The following is a 15,935-nucleotide window of genomic DNA, read 5'->3' as shown; positions in this document are numbered from 1 at the left end:
AAGTTAATTTTTCACTTTTGAGATGCATGTTTTATTGCATTTCCCTTGTTTTTCTTGTCGTTGATTACTGTCATGGCAGTGTAGGAAAAAAAATACTTCTTAAAATGTTTTCACTTTTACACTTTTAAGCATTTATACTAGGGGTGCAACATCAATGTCCTTTACGTTACTATGGTGAAAATTATAACTTTAAAAATTTAGAGCTTGTAAAAGTTGCTTTAAAGTATTTGATAGTGATGACAACTTCTGTTCCATCGGAAAGAGATGTTTCTCTGACTGGTGGGCTAGTCTGCGAAAAGAAAAATGTGCTTCTGGAGGGACAAAGTAAACAAACTTCTTTTTCTCCAAACTGTCAACACCAATAGTCGGGGTTACTAATCGACTTCCCCCAACAAATCATCCCTCTATTACTTACAATTTGTGTTTAATTATTAACTAACAGTACAACACATATTTCTTGCTCTTAAAAATAACTGCTAGAACTAATTTTGTATTTTAAAAATAATTAGCACAACTTTTTCACATCATTCAATTGACGGTAAGTACTATGATACATTTTTTCTTACACTCCTCTTTGATGTAGATTTATTTTTAGTTTCATTCAGTTTTCCTTATTACTAACACTAGTTTGTGTTAATTGCTGCATGTGTTATTATCACTTTTTGTCCTACTATAATACCAAGATGTTGCAAAATTATTCTTATTAAATTATATTCTTGATTTGAGGTTCAGTATTTTCAATATATTCGTCGGGTACGTATTCTTTTGTATTGCTTAAATTAGTGTAGTATATTCAAAAATGTATGTTATACTATGATAAAAAGATTGATGTTGTAAAACATCGATGTTTGGAAATATCAATGTTTTTTGGTCAATGTATCAATACCATCAATGTTTTGCCATCAATGTCGCACCTCTAATTTGTACAATGCATTTTCTAATTGCTACTTTTGGAGCAAATAAATTTTTGCTTTGAAATGCTTTAAAAAAAAAAAAAATATTCCCCCCGTGAGAATTTTTTGTCTGCTTTGCTTGAAATTTTTGTTGTACCAACTGCTTGTTAAACAAAATGAAATTGACTTACTATTCTCGTTATCAGATTGAAATCTTCATACTTTATGCTCCTAAAATTTTTTTAGAGTTAATTGTAATGATGGTCAGGTATTCATGATATTGTGATGATACTTATTGAAATCATAATTGTGTGCATTTTGGGATTTTTCAGTGGGTGGGAGGAGTAGGCAGTGTTTTACCTTGTGTGGCGTTTCTTTACATATTATGAGTTTTTACAATATTATATCAAATTGCTCCTTGTGTGTGTTTTGAATACTAATTCAAAAGTTATTTTAAAGGTATATGATCAACTCACGAGAGATTTTAAGAGCTTGAAAGAAGAAAATGAGTGCTTGCTACAAAGTTTGAAGCAAAGGGATGATCTTATAAAAGTATGCATTAATGTTTATTTCATTTTATTTAGCTTTAATGAAAGAATATAAATATAATCTAGTTTGTTTGCTTTTTAAACTATTTCTGGCAAGATGATTTTTAAATTGAATTTAAATGAAAAAATTTTTTCATAGAAAAAAAAAACCTCTATGAGGGGGAAAAAAATGAAGTGTAAATTGTATTTAAAGACATATAGTTTCATATTTTCTGATAATGCATTATTATAAGGTGCCATATTGTTAACTTTAAATTCTTTTCAATTTGAGTAACAAAAAACATGAGCTCTGAAAACTGAAAATGCACTTTATCGAAGGTGTGTTTAAGTACAGGAGCTAAGAGAACTTTGAAAGCTGAAAAGTTACAAAGAAAACTAAGAGCATGTTTTGATTCAAGGATTCTTCATTTGCATACTTTAAGTATGACAAATGAAGTAACTAATGCAACCTTGTGAAAACCAATTGTTATGAGCGAGCATATTTTTTTCATAGGAAGTAAGATTTCTTGACAAGATTTTAAATTTTAATAACAGTAAATTCCAACTGAAAATGAGTTTCATGAAAGAACTTTACAAGATTGTAATACATTTCCTCATTATTCTGCACATGCCAGAGTAAACGTGGGATTTTCACTTTGCCACCTCTTGTCATTAAAATGTTCATATGGTCTCTACTATTTAGCGACTTGAGGCAAAAGTGAAAATGCTAAGCAACAAGTGAGAACTTACCAAAGCTTGATATTGTTTCTATTGCCTTGGTGAAGAGAATTTTTATGTGGACAAATCTATGCTTTAAAGCATTATTTCATTCATTAGGAATACAGCATTGGAAATAAGCAGTATCGCATCGCAGTTTGGGATTCAGAACGTACAAAACATGATACAGTATAATACATTGGATCCAATGTTTATCAATGCAAAAAAAAAAAAAAAATGAATATTTTTTAATTGTGAGTGACAAACTAGGTGTCAATTCAGTGTACATGATTTTGCATGAATATTTTTAGTAATAAATAGGGTGCAAATTGTTTTAAATTTTTTTCATGCTATACATTTAATTTTTTGAAATTTTCATACCGTGTAGAACAATTGCATCAGTTCTTCTATTTGTAAAAAATAAGTGATAAACGTTTGTAATCGAAGTCCTTGTTCAAAACTTTTCAAATGCACACACTAGATATTACATTTCTTAAAACTTGTTTGTTTTCTTGTTGAAAATGTAATTTAGCAAGTGTTCTAAAACTGCTGCTCAATTTCACAGCTGTAATATCTAGAAAATGATTGCCCAGTATTTCAAGTTCTGTTTCAAAAAATGCAATTTAAAATGCAAGGAAATGAACTTTTTATCTTAAATTTTGTATTATTGTAGGTATATTATCAAGAACTAATATTAAATTTTAAAAATAAATGAATGAATACTAAAATGAATCATAGCTAAAAACGCTCTCTATCAAGTCACCTTCCAAACGAATAGAAAACTTAATCAAAACTAATTTATCCATTTAGGAGCTACCATGCCACGGACAGACCAACTTATAATGCCCCTGTTTTTACTTTCTTCTATATCTAATATATAGAAGAAAGTATTGGATTCGTGCAAATTTTCGAATTTCGAATTTTGACGGATTCGAACGTTTTGAGGTGTGCTGAGTCCATTTCGACCATTTTTGGAAAATGTCTGTCTGTCTGTGTGTGTGTGTATGTATGTGTGTGTGTGTGTGTGTATGTATGTGTGTCACGTCTGTGTGTGACCAGTTTTTTGTGGCCGCTCTACAACAAAAACTACCGCATGAAATCAAACGAAATTTAGTACACATATGTGCCCCTATGTGAACTTGTGCCCATTAGTTTTTGGCGCGAATTCCTCCAAGGGGGGTGGAGCAATGGGACGTTTTTCGAGTTACGCGTGCTTGCTATTCCTCAGGAAGTTACTGACGGAATGAAACAAAATTTGGTCCATATGTTGGTATTAACAGGAACAGGTGCTGATTCAATTTTGGTGTCAATAACTCAAACGGGGGTTGAGCTATAGAACGTTTTTTGTCGTCAATTGTGACTGCTGTATCTCAAGAAATAATGAACGGAATGAAAGAAAAATTTATCGGCAAGTAGCCCTTAGTGGGTATAAGAACTGATTTTATTTTTGTGTCAACAGCTAAAAAGGGGGTAGCGCAATCACCCGTTCTTTTTTTCCATTTTGAGTGCCCTATCTCAAGAAGTAATGCTACGTTCTGGTTGAAATTTGGAATATATGTGAATCTATATGTAAACAGGCTTTGGTTTAACTTTGGCGCCAATCGCGCCAAGAGGTGCTGATTTATTTTTATTATCATTATTTTTTAGCGAATAAAAATAGTTTTATTAATGCAACAATAAGAAAGATAAATCTTAATAGATTGTCGTCTGCGTATTTCTCGTGATTTTAATTGTATGGAAATGATCGGAAATATTATCTCAATGATTTAAAATTTTTAACTGTTGCCATCTTATATTTGTTAACAAATAAAATATTATTAATTAATTCAAGCAAGGCTTTTAAAATAACTTTCAATTTTCGCTCTTTGCTTTGCTTTTGCTATAATTCAGAGATTGGGATGGTCGTCAAGTTTTTGCATGTGTAATTTCGTTTTTGTTGGGAATATTGCTTCCTCGTCAAGCATGGGGAGGGATCAGAAAAAAAAAGAAAAATATAGAAGAAAGTTTCGTGATGGCCACAACATACTAGTTGTGTTTGGGGTTGAAAAAAAAGGAAACGTAAAAGATCATGATAGTTGTTGTAGGTACAGATATTTTTTAAGCAAGCAAGCAAGGATAAAAGTATTTTTTATGCTATATTTTCTTAGTGTGCTCTAGTAATTTTATTTTAATAATAGTTTCTTATTTTTTCCACCAATATTTTGTCGTTTCCCTGTACCATAATGCCGAGGTGTTCATAAGAAATGTTCTTAGTGATAAGATAAGGTACATGTTGATTATACTGTTGTATGTTTACTGGTTTTAATACTATTAAAATGTAACATAATTTGCATAAAAATCTGTACTATGTGTACATTATATCAAAACACCCTGATTTCATCATTAAAAAAAATAAAATTTGTCTGATAATTTGGCATCCCAGCTGCAGAATGTGTTTACAATGTTCTGCAATAGATCTTTAGCCAATGATAAATTTCCTATGAGATATCTGCAAATTTTACGAGTATCAGGACTTCCAAGGGTCAGGTAGAATCTGAAAAAACTGGAACTGTCGGAAAATTTTATTTTGATCAAAAAAGTTTGAGAAAATCATGCATTTTATCAAAAATGTGGAAAGTTGTGAAAACTGACCTAGAAAAACATTATCTTTAGCATCATAAACTGTTGCAGTGTGCAGGATATAATGTTTGTTAACCTACTGAATCAAAACTAGAGTGTAAGTATGTATGTATTTGTGTGTGAAATGAGTACTTATCAAAATACTTACCAATATCGGCAGAAAGAAGCATTAAGGAATATATATTTAAATTCCAATATTCAAATGCTTAATTGTTGCTTTTACTTATGTTTCAAAGGAAATTATAATTTTTATTCATTCAGAAAACCGCACAGTCAAAAACTAGGTCAGAAATTCCATTCTGGAAAATGTAGAAAAGTTGGGGAATTTCATTTCTCAAACTGAGTGGGAACCTTGTGATAAATACAAATGCACTATGAAATTCTTTGTGGCGTAATCTCCAAATCAAATCTGCTGCATGTACTTTCTCACAATGTTTGAAGAAAGAAAGAGGAATTTACTTTTCAAGAAGATGTTTAATGATTGTTCTACAATTGTTTTACTGCAAAACTCTTTATTCTACGAGACATGTCTCACTTTTCAGCGCATTATGCTTTGGGGACTTGGAAGTTTCTTTAGTTTATTAATTTCTTTGTAGTAGTATATGTGTGTTTACTGCCATGGGAAGGTAAAGGGCAGTAACTGCAGATTTTTCTTTTCTTTTCTTTTTCTTTTTTTGTCATTTATTGTATGTTAGCTTTATTATACAAACTTGCTTTTTTGGTTTTCACTGAAAAAAAAAGCACGAAAAAAATGCCTAATTCCAACATTTCCCTAGTGTTAGTTATTGAATCCAAATCTTGTTTCTTCAAATATGTCAAAAACTCGTTTCTGCAGATACTGCCCTTTCAAGGGCGCCCATATTAGTCCAGTCAATAGGTAGAAAAAAACGGGCTTGCCTTACAAAAAATGGGGTCAAAGATTTTATTTTTTTAATTTGTGTATACTAGTGCCATTATGAAAAAACCAAGTTATCCAACACGAAAGACCTCGGGAGAACTTTTGGGGGCCGAAAACCCCCAAAAATTTGTGACTTTTTGTAGTATTTTCAAAATATCTCAAAAATGGTTAAAATTACAAAAAAACTTTCAATGCAAATGTTAAAGAGGATTAAATTTCCTTCAACTTTTGTCATTACAACATTTTTGTAGCATGAAAAGCAAGCGAGTTACAGCTTCTTGAAAGTCACACTTTTTCTGAACCCCTTCAGCGAAGTGCGTGAAAGCGCATCGGATAACGGAGGAAAAAAGGAGAAACACCGGCAGTTTGACCTTGGAAATCATTTGTCTTTCACAGCTGAGGGTAAATGCCTCTGTTCCCTTTAATTTAAACAAAACACCCCCATTCCACCCCCCCCCCCTTTTTTTCCTCAAAATGAGATGAATCGACTCAATAGCTACTCATGTTGGTCACTTCAGGGTTTGAGCAAGAGTATGTTTTATCAATTTGTGTGTTCTGAATTACTATTTTTTTCCTAGAAATGATTACGCCTGACCAAATTTTTTTTTTTATTATTATTATCATTATTATTTGCGAAATCAGTTTACATGAATGCGAAATAAAGATTGTGAAGGGGAAGGGAACAGAAAATCTTCAAAGATGCAGCGCAAAACGGCAAAATGAAGAACATCAGCGTTTTTTGAAGTTCTTAAAAGAAGTGACAATTCACACTGCCTGTCACAAATGCTATATCAATGAGCAATCAATCTCTTCCCTTGAAGTAATGGTTGAACCTAACATGTTAACTAAATTCCTTAAGAAAGATTTCTGGCAAATTATAACAAAAAGAATTGTCTTATTCTACTTCTTGAGACATATTTCAAAGAGTGTGGCATTGAAGTCAGGCAGACTCAAGATGATGCCGACTCACTCACTTACTGCTCTTTCAAAGACAAAAGACTACCTCTGTCAGATCAGAAAAGTTAGTTCGTGAGCAGTGGGGAAGGTTTTTTTTAAAATTTATTATTGCATCGTCGTATGTGCTTTAAATGAATGCGTATATATGTATTTCAGTTTCATAATACATCGTTTGTTTTTGGAGTCTAGTGGGAACTAATCTGTCAGCCAGAATTGCTACTGTGTCCAGCGGGGGGGGGGGAGGTGAGCAAAAAACTCAAACTACTCTAACTGTCGATAAACTCTCTGAAACTAAAGTTTCTATTGAAGTTCTAATAATTATGACGCCTTGCTTTCAGTGTGAAAGCTTTTTTTTTTTTCGGAGTGGAGGAAAACTGCCTATTTTCAAAGAGCTATAGCAAGCTTGTTATATGTGCTACAAAAAAGTTGTAAATACAAAAGTTGTAGGAAATTTTATGTTCTTTAAACTTTACATTTAAAACTTTTTTCTAAGTTGAACCATTTCGGAGATATTTTGGAAAAAACAAAAAAAGTCATAAATTTTTGTGGTTTTTCGGCTCCCAAAAGTTCTCCCGGAATCTTTCGTGTTGGATAACTTGGTTTTTCCATGTCGGCACAAATATGTACAAATTAAAAAAATAAAATCTTTGACCCCATTTTTTGCAAGGTAAAATGTATCTATTGACTGGACTATATAGGGAGCAAGGGGGGAGCCCCCACCCCTTAGAAATTAGAACTTCCTTGCTTTTAGTACTTTTTTCTTTGCAAAAATGTAAAAATATTTCTTCTCAAGTCATTAATGAATAAGTTATTAAAAAAGTAAAATTTTAATGACTCTAATCTAATCCTGAAATTGGTTTTCATAGGGAAAATATCATGTTAAACCATGGTTAAAATATCTGAGCTAAAGAAACTGTGTATGTGTTAAGAGAGTTCATGCCAATATTTAACATTTAGTATTGTTTTGAATGTCAGCTATGTTTATTAATGAAAATACGTTCAAGTAAAATGTATAATCTCTTGCAATAGGAACATGGTCTTGTTCTGGTTGGGGAAAATTCCATGAATGGAGACATCAGTGAAGAACACATTTCGAAACCTCTGAGCAGAAAGAAAAGCAAGCAGAACTCCAAGGCATCCTTGCTATCTTGGCATTCTGCACAGCTTTTAGATCAAGTTGGAAATGGTTCGTTGGGTAAGTGGTTTCAATATGAAACTCCTCTGAAGCAAATTCTCTCCTTTTTTCTTGCTGGTGGAAAACATTCCACCTACTATTCTGGCAACTTTTTTTCCTAGTCTATGCTCAGTTTTGTTTTTAAAATCTGTCTTCATATATGCAGAATTATATTTTCAGTTTAAAACATGCTTTAAAAAAAAATTCTTATAAAACAAGTTTTTGCAGAGCATTAAAATATATCCTTCATCATACATATGAACAATTTAAAGTTGATTGTGAAAACAAAAATTATGAAAATTTTATGCATTAAATTAAATGTATGCTTAAATGATTTTCGTGAGGAATTTTTTTGCTGATTATTGTGGTACAGATACAGAATTAGAGTTGTTGGTGGTGATGGTTTAACAAAAATCTTTAGGTAATATTAGAGCTTCCTAGACTACTTCAAAACAACAGCAATATCCAAGCTGCTTAGAGCTGTTTAAGTAACAAATAAGATGAAAAACACCTGCTCAAAAAAATGATCCACACCCTTATTATTGCTGTTCAATTTTGGAAAACAGTTTATGGTCATTAATTAAAGCTTATTCAAGTTCTACGTGACTCTTATATAAACATCTCAAAATAACCTTAAAAATACATTTTGATTTTATATAGTCAATCGAAGTTAATATCACTGGAGACTTGGAACTTTTATTGCTGTTATTTTCTCAGTATAACTGGTTTTAATGAGGAAGTTTATCTCCGTACTCATGTTGGATGTCATAACAAATTGCCTGCACAAAGAGGTTCTCAAAAGTTCAGGGTAAAAAGTGCTCTTGAACAAAGCAAAGTGCAGTCAGAAAAGTTGTAATGTTGCATAATATTAATATTAAATGCTGTTCATAGCATCAAGTGACATGTGGGGTGTGGGCACAATAATTGAACAAATTAGAAACATAAACAACTATATTTGCACACATGAGTATTTACATTAGGTTTTCTTTACGAGATCTACACAGAGACTGAAAACATAGTTACTGCGGAGCATGCGTCGACGATCGCTCCCTCTAACAGTGGGTTCTTCTTGTGTACTTACCTCGAACATTCCACCCACCTTGAAACACTGCTGTTTCAACATGAAATATTTAAGTGTTACTACAAATACAAAAAGTAATTAAAATATGAATAATGCAATTATGAATACAAAAATTAGCTATTTAACCAAAATAAAATGTAAAATAAAGTTCAAAAGTCAATCATTATCCATTGGCAGTTTGCATAACTTAACGATGGGTCTCTTAAGCAGTCTGTCAGAAGTTTTTACTGCTGCCACTCTAACACAACCATCTTTTCCTGGAAAAACCTCTGAGATGCGTCCCAGACGCCACTTTAGCGGTGGTAAGTTTTCGTTTTTAACCAGTATGAGGTCTCCAACTTTCAAGTTGGGTTTTCTGGAAAACCACTTTGGTCGTTGTTGTAAACTGGTCAGGTACTCGGAACTCCAACGCTTTCGGAAGTGCTGCAATAGACGTTGTGTCAGCTGCCAGTGTGTCAGATGGTTGAGTTCAGAAGATGTAAAATCTGTTTCTGGAACAGAGTTTAGAGGACCACCAATAAGAAAATGTCCTGGTGTGAGCACTGAAAGGTCAATTGAATCAGTGGACAGAGGTGAGAGAGGACGAGAGTTGAGACAGGCCTCAACTTGCACTATGATCATGTATAACTCTTCGTAAGTTAATATTACGTTTGATATGATGCGCTTAAGATGGAATTTCACAGATTTGATGCCCGCTTCCCATATGCCTCCCATGTGAGGAGCAGCTGGTGGGTTGAAGTGCCAGTTGTTACCTTCATCAGATAAGTAATAAGCGATTTTTTCATTATGGTTTGGTGATTTGTTCAAGTTCGTCAAGTTCCTTCTTCGCACCAATAAAATTAGTGCTACAATCACTGTAAATGTCGGAACATTTACCGCGACGTGAAATAAGACGTTTAAAGGCAGGTATGAAGGCATTTGTTGTTAAATCACTAACTAGTTCACAGTGAATTGCTCTGGTTGAAAAGCACACAAACAGACATAGATATGCCTTGCAGGTTTTTGCTCTGGAGCTCTTTGACATCCGTATGGAGAAAAGACCACCATAGTCAATGCCACATTTAAGAAATGATTGGGATGACGTAACTCGTGCAGCTGGCAAATCGCCTAACATTTGCTGAGCGGTTTGAGCTTTTATCTTGGCACATGTCATGCATTTTCTAATGCTTTGTCGAATAATATCTCTTGCAGATAGTATCCAGTATTCACGTTGAATGCACGCTTGAAGTAACTGAGGTCCGGCATGTAAGTTTGTTACATGTAATGAAGAAATTAACAGGTCTGTGAAAAAACTGCATTTAGGTAACAAAACAGGATATTTTTGATTTTCCGGTAGGTTTGAATGGCGAAGACCACCCTGAGCAAACCGTCATCATCAAGGAAAGGATTTAGAGACAAGATCTTACTCTTTGTAGGTAATGCGCGAGAATGTTTCAAACAGTCTATTTCTGGGTGAAAATTCTGTTCTTGAACTTGTTTGATCCAGAATTTAAGTGCATGATCAAGTTCTTGTGATGACAATAGTCCTAAATTTCTTTTTTCCTTTGAATATTTGCAATTGTAAATAAACCTGAAACAATAAGCTGTAACCCTCTTCAATTTTGAGAGCAAAGAAAATGTATGCAATAATTCCAGAATGTCACTGCTGTCGCTGTTGCAACATGGGTTGCAGATGTGGTTTTCTTTTCTTCTGCTCGGATTTCATCCGTTTCAATGCATTGGAATGGTTTGTTAGAGGTATCTTCTTGCAAATACAAAAAATCAGGGCCTTGCCACCACAGCGGAAAGTTCTGTAACTGTTCAAGTGACATTCAGATGGTTTTTACTGTTCAAAACCAACTAAAACTGTCCGAAAGTGTCTTAAACTGTCCAAAAGTATGCTAAAGCTAAAGGTGTGTAATCTAACCAATTCATATTTAATACAATATTCATAATGCATAATTATAAATATTAATAAGTTTTAATTAATCAGTATTTGATAATACTTTTCTCTAAAAGTTCATCTAACAAATATATTACTTTAAAAAAATTGCCACTAACTCTAGTACATAAAAACTTCTTATGTAAGAGTTGATAGAGTTATGAAAGGAAATTCACAACACTACCAAGACAACTAATTTCAGTTCCATTAAAACTCAAATGAATATTATTAAATGTGTAATTTTTAGGTGCAAAAAAAAAAGCTTAATTTTTATAATGGTTTCTGTGGAATGTTCTACATGATACTTTAACGAAAACTCTTTTTCAAATCAGATTAAAGAATAATAAATTGAAGATTAAATATATGTTTTATATTTTAAAACTTGTTCAATTTCTTTTTTTAACTCATATATTTAATATAATACATTCTGTAAGTACAAAAATTGTAATTTATGTCAATTATTGCACTATATTTTGAGCACTTTCTTTTGCACACATGCAGAAATGTCAAAAAATTTAGTCACTATTAGAGAAGGAGGGGGGGGGGGGGGGAGAAGAACTGCATACAAAGTGAAATTTTTAATGAAGAATTCACCTTTTACATAACTAGATTAGAATCAACTGGATAAATAAGTTACATATATATTTATACTTGAATGTTCAACAATAAATATTCAACATAAGACATAACTGACACATTTCATTGTTTTTGATATTTTCTCCAAAAATACAGCTCCTCTAAAAATGTAGTTTTGGACAGGATGGTAAAAACCATGATTTTTACCGTTGTGTCCAAAACCTGGCCAACCTTGATTTCAAGGTTACAAAAATCCTCATCTTGGCATTCAAATAAGTAGTAAGTAATAGAGGAAATATTGAATTTTAAATTATCCACTGTGAAAAGTCTAACCCTGTAAAAAGAAATAGAGCTTTATAGTTCTATTCTTGAGTTTTAATTTAGTTATCAGAATCTTTCCTGGTAATTTAGTGAAATTAACTAGATTTTTTTTTGAAATTTAGTGGCTGTTTTACTTTTAATTTCATAAGGCCTTCACGGGCCATACCGCACTAATGTGAAATGTATGGTTAAGAATTCTGAACTATTTGTTTTAATGTGTATATTTTAGTTTATCTTGTTATTATTGGAGTTTATTAGTTTGATATTTTATTGTCAGTTTTTGTATGCACAACAATTTTATTTTTAACTGTCAAGTTTAATGTTTCAGATGTACGGTTAAAGAAATTCGTGGAAGAAAAACAAGAGCTTTTAGATGAAGTAAGTGCTCATATACAGCTCCAAAACTGTTACTGCATGATTGAATTGCGTAATGAAGCTAGCAACTAAAATCTTGATCCAAAGCTGAACTGCTAAAGAGCTGAAAAATTTGGGATGCTATTCATGCTAGACTTACAATTTTCTGCATATTTTGTTTTTCCTTTAGTTTTCGATTTTATGATACTGGCTTTCTTTTTTGTCACTGAAAATATTGTGTTAAACGTTCATCATCTTAAACTATTTTGAAAATTTAAAGTTAATGCTGTTAAAATTTCAAACATAAAGGAGTAAATTTTATTATTTGTCTTTTATATATATATATATATATATATAATATATTTGTACAAGTTAAATTTTACTTTAAAAGTTAAAAAAGAAAATCCAACATCATTTGCATTTAACTCATCTGACTGCACACAGTTTTTTTTAAAATACTCTTTAGGTTATAAAACTGCAAATAGTTACTAATAATGCTTCTTTGCAGGATCTTTTACACCTTTGTAAGAGCTGAAATGTAGATACTCTCTAGATGACCATATTTCATATTTATAGTCATTCCTGTTGAAACTATTGTTTCTTGTCGCAGTTTTCTGATTTTATAGGACTTAAGTTTTTTAAACTGCTACAAACCCTCAAAGGGTTGAGTGTGACAATGAATGATAAACCATAAAGTGAAAAAACGAAAATTTAACAAGCACAACTTACTAACTTAATGCAGGATCACTGACAGCCAAGGCGAGCCCCTTGTCATTTTGTCTCCAAGCCCCCTTCCCCCTTAAAAATTATAAAACTTATGCTACTTTGATTCCGAAACGGGCCCCTAATTTCTTACTAGACTAATATGTCCTCTCGTCGGGCCTGACTTGATGTTTCATCATACTTACAATAATTTTGGATAAAAACATTTATCCAGCAAATAAGCTTTGAAGTCACAATATTTTAATGATTTTATTTGCCGCTGCAAAGCCATTATTATATTTTAATTTTTTGTTAGATATTCAGGGCTGTTTTTGTTTTATTTACTGTGCAATTAAAAATAAAAAAAATAAATAAAAAGTATAACAATTGAAGCTCTTCATTGGTATCTTAATAAAAATAGTAGTCTTTAATATTTTTAGTATACAATTTACTGTGTTACTGTGTTCAGATCTGATATATTATTTATGTTTGTTTCTAAAACAGCTGGTTTGTCATGTAAAATATGGGTGCTTGATATGTATGTATGAATATATATTTGTGTTTATTTCCTTAGATTTATAGGTTGCGTCTAGATCTAAAAGAAGAACGGCAAAAATTATCTAAATTAGAGAATGGCAATTCAAATCATAGCCCCCATACTAATGGACCTGATATTAAGGTTTTAGAGCTTCAACGTAAGTTCTTCTTTACATATTGTTTTTTACTTGCGATATATTAAATATTAACTGATGTACATTCGTAGGCAGTTTCACATAAATTGTTTATTTAAGACATGAAAGATTTCCTACACCCCTTAACATTCCATGTCACTCAAAAGAACTTTTTCTGCATTAAATTAAGCGCGTTCCAATTTTCTCAATTAGTTAAAAATAGCAGATATTAGATTTTTTATTTTAGCAAAAGTCCAAGGCTCAACACAATTCAAGCCTGAAACTAAAGCGCGAAATATTGCTAGAGACCATAAGCTTGAAAACTACTTTTCAAAAGTACAAAACTGCCATTTTGCAATGCTCAGGAACCCCTTAGCACCTACAGCAAAGTTGGAATACTAGAAAGGAGTGCTCTTGAAAGCGTTTTTTTTTTAAATAAATAACTTGATTATGTGTTTCCATGAAGTTTTTATGTCTTTGTGTGGGAGCGAGATTTTAATATTGTTTCAATTTCAATGAGCTCTTTACTTAAATTTTATTTTCTATTGGGAGGGGGGGGGGATTTTAATTTGATTCTTCCTAATGGCCGATCCAAATCTTCGCAATCCATATAAGGTAGGGAAGCAATTTTTAGGGGTTGGTGAGCATCAGAGAGAAAGGGGAGAGAAAGGTTTTTTCCTCCTACATTAGGGGAGAGCCCCTAATGTAGGAGGAAAAAAAAGCAAGAGTTTCAGACCTTCACTCTGATTCAAATTAATGTGCTTTTGATTCTGAAGCTGAAGATTAATTCATGTGTAAATTAGATTTAGTTTGATTCTGATTTGTAAACTAGAAAAATGTCTATCAATATTTCCTATTTTTTGGTTCCTAAAAATGTAAAAACTCATAAAGTTTTTTTAGCAAAAAAAAAATCTTTAAAAACAAAATGTTATTTACATTTTCTATCATTGACACAATTTTGATATTCTCAAAACTTCTTCAAGAAAGTAATAAGTTACTTATATAAGTAGTTATTGTCATAAATTATTATTTAAATAACTTGTGAAAAAATGGCATTTTAAGTTAGTAATAAAATTAGTTTACATTGCAGGAAAAAATTAATATTCATTGTAAAAAGCTTTATCATAATTCAATGTGTTTTAAAAATGTGCATCAGGAACTACTACATCTTCGTATTTAAACTCATTTTTTCAAACCAACATAATAAGTTAACAATTTTCATTAGATTTTTTAAGAAAAATACTTTTCCTCAGATATAGCTGCCACAAATCCATCAGCTGATAAAATCAGCATCCAACTATATTAGGAAAGGAAGCTGTTCAAGCATCTTTATAACATACTAAAGTATTATCAGTTTTTCTAATGAAAGCAAAATTTCCAATTTATTGTGCAGTACTTATAATAATTCTGATACTTGTGCTTGATCTAGATGGAAATGTTTTAGAATTGAGTGTTTTTTGTTTAGGGGAAGCAAATAAGCAAGTTAGTGACTATAAATTCAAATTGAAGAAGGCAGAGCAAGAAATTACGACTTTACAAAGCAATGTAAGTGCTATAGGACCTATTATGTGTTTAATTATTTTTTTTATGTGAAACAAAATTGAAAATATCTGTGCATGTGTTGCGAATTTTGATTACAGAAAATGCGACGCACTTAACTGTAAAATATTTAATGATTTTTTTAATGAATAGGAATTTTAGTAGGAATTCAATAGGAATTGAAACCAGACCAAAACAATTGCTTTTATTGTTATTTATAATGCTGAATAGTTCAGTAACAAAAATTACTAATGTACTTTCAAAGCTTTTAATTTTTAGATGATATGGACAAATGATTGATTTTGGAATCGGCTGTCTTGAGATCAGATATGATTTTGGCTTTGTCAGTCACATTCAAATTGCCTATAACTTTCAAAAAAAAACCTTATGATAAAAGTATTTGAATAATATTTGAGCTCAATGTTAAGTATCAAAGCAGACTTTAAATCAGGTTATGTAAATTTTGATCTTTTGTAAATGTCTCCATTTAGATTTGCAGATTAGAAAGTCAAGTGGCAAGGTACAAAACTGCGACAGAAAATGCAGAAAAGACTGAAGATGATTTGAAAGCAGAAAAAAGAAAAGTGTTAAGAGAGGTAACGAATGTATAGTTTATTTTTTACAAACAATTATATATGCTTGAGGTTAATGTATTTTAAATTTTACTTAACACAAAGTTATACATTTTACAGTTGTTAATGATAACAGTTTCTTTTCACAGCAGTATGTACAAAGATAACGACTTGCTTTATTCCATAAATGCTGATTTGTGATAAATAAAACATTTTTTCCACACACTTCCTCCAAGAAACATTGTTTTCACTTTAGCCTTCAAACTTTCTTCTGAAAAGATTAAGAAAAAGTTAAACAAACACCAAGTTTTGCATTTCAAGCAATAATTCATTTTGCTTCCAATGTTCTCTATTAAAAAAATTTTACGATAAAAACAGCATTTAAACATTAAAAAGTAAGATTTTTTTTATCA

At 31.5% G+C, this 15,935-nt stretch overlaps 1 protein-coding gene across 1 annotated transcript in view; it reads left to right on the top strand.

Moving 5' to 3' along the window:
- The window catches only part of LOC129223313 (leucine-rich repeat flightless-interacting protein 2-like), a 75,969-nt gene that overhangs the window by 59,321 nt on the left and 713 nt on the right, over positions 1–15,935 (top strand). Inside the window, exons 6-11 of the mRNA XM_054857880.1 lie at positions 1,353–1,445; positions 7,641–7,806; positions 12,013–12,062; positions 13,315–13,435; positions 14,877–14,956; positions 15,442–15,546. Coding sequence (XP_054713855.1) covers positions 1,353–1,445; positions 7,641–7,806; positions 12,013–12,062; positions 13,315–13,435; positions 14,877–14,956; positions 15,442–15,546 — 615 coding nt within the window. The remainder of the gene's footprint in view (positions 1–1,352; positions 1,446–7,640; positions 7,807–12,012; positions 12,063–13,314; positions 13,436–14,876; positions 14,957–15,441; positions 15,547–15,935) is intronic.

The sequence above is a fragment of the Uloborus diversus genome, chromosome 5 (genome assembly GCF_026930045.1).
Source record: "Uloborus diversus isolate 005 chromosome 5, Udiv.v.3.1, whole genome shotgun sequence".
Classification (NCBI taxonomy): domain Eukaryota; kingdom Metazoa; phylum Arthropoda; class Arachnida; order Araneae; family Uloboridae; genus Uloborus; species Uloborus diversus.
This window is presented reverse-complemented; position numbering and strand designations above follow the sequence as displayed.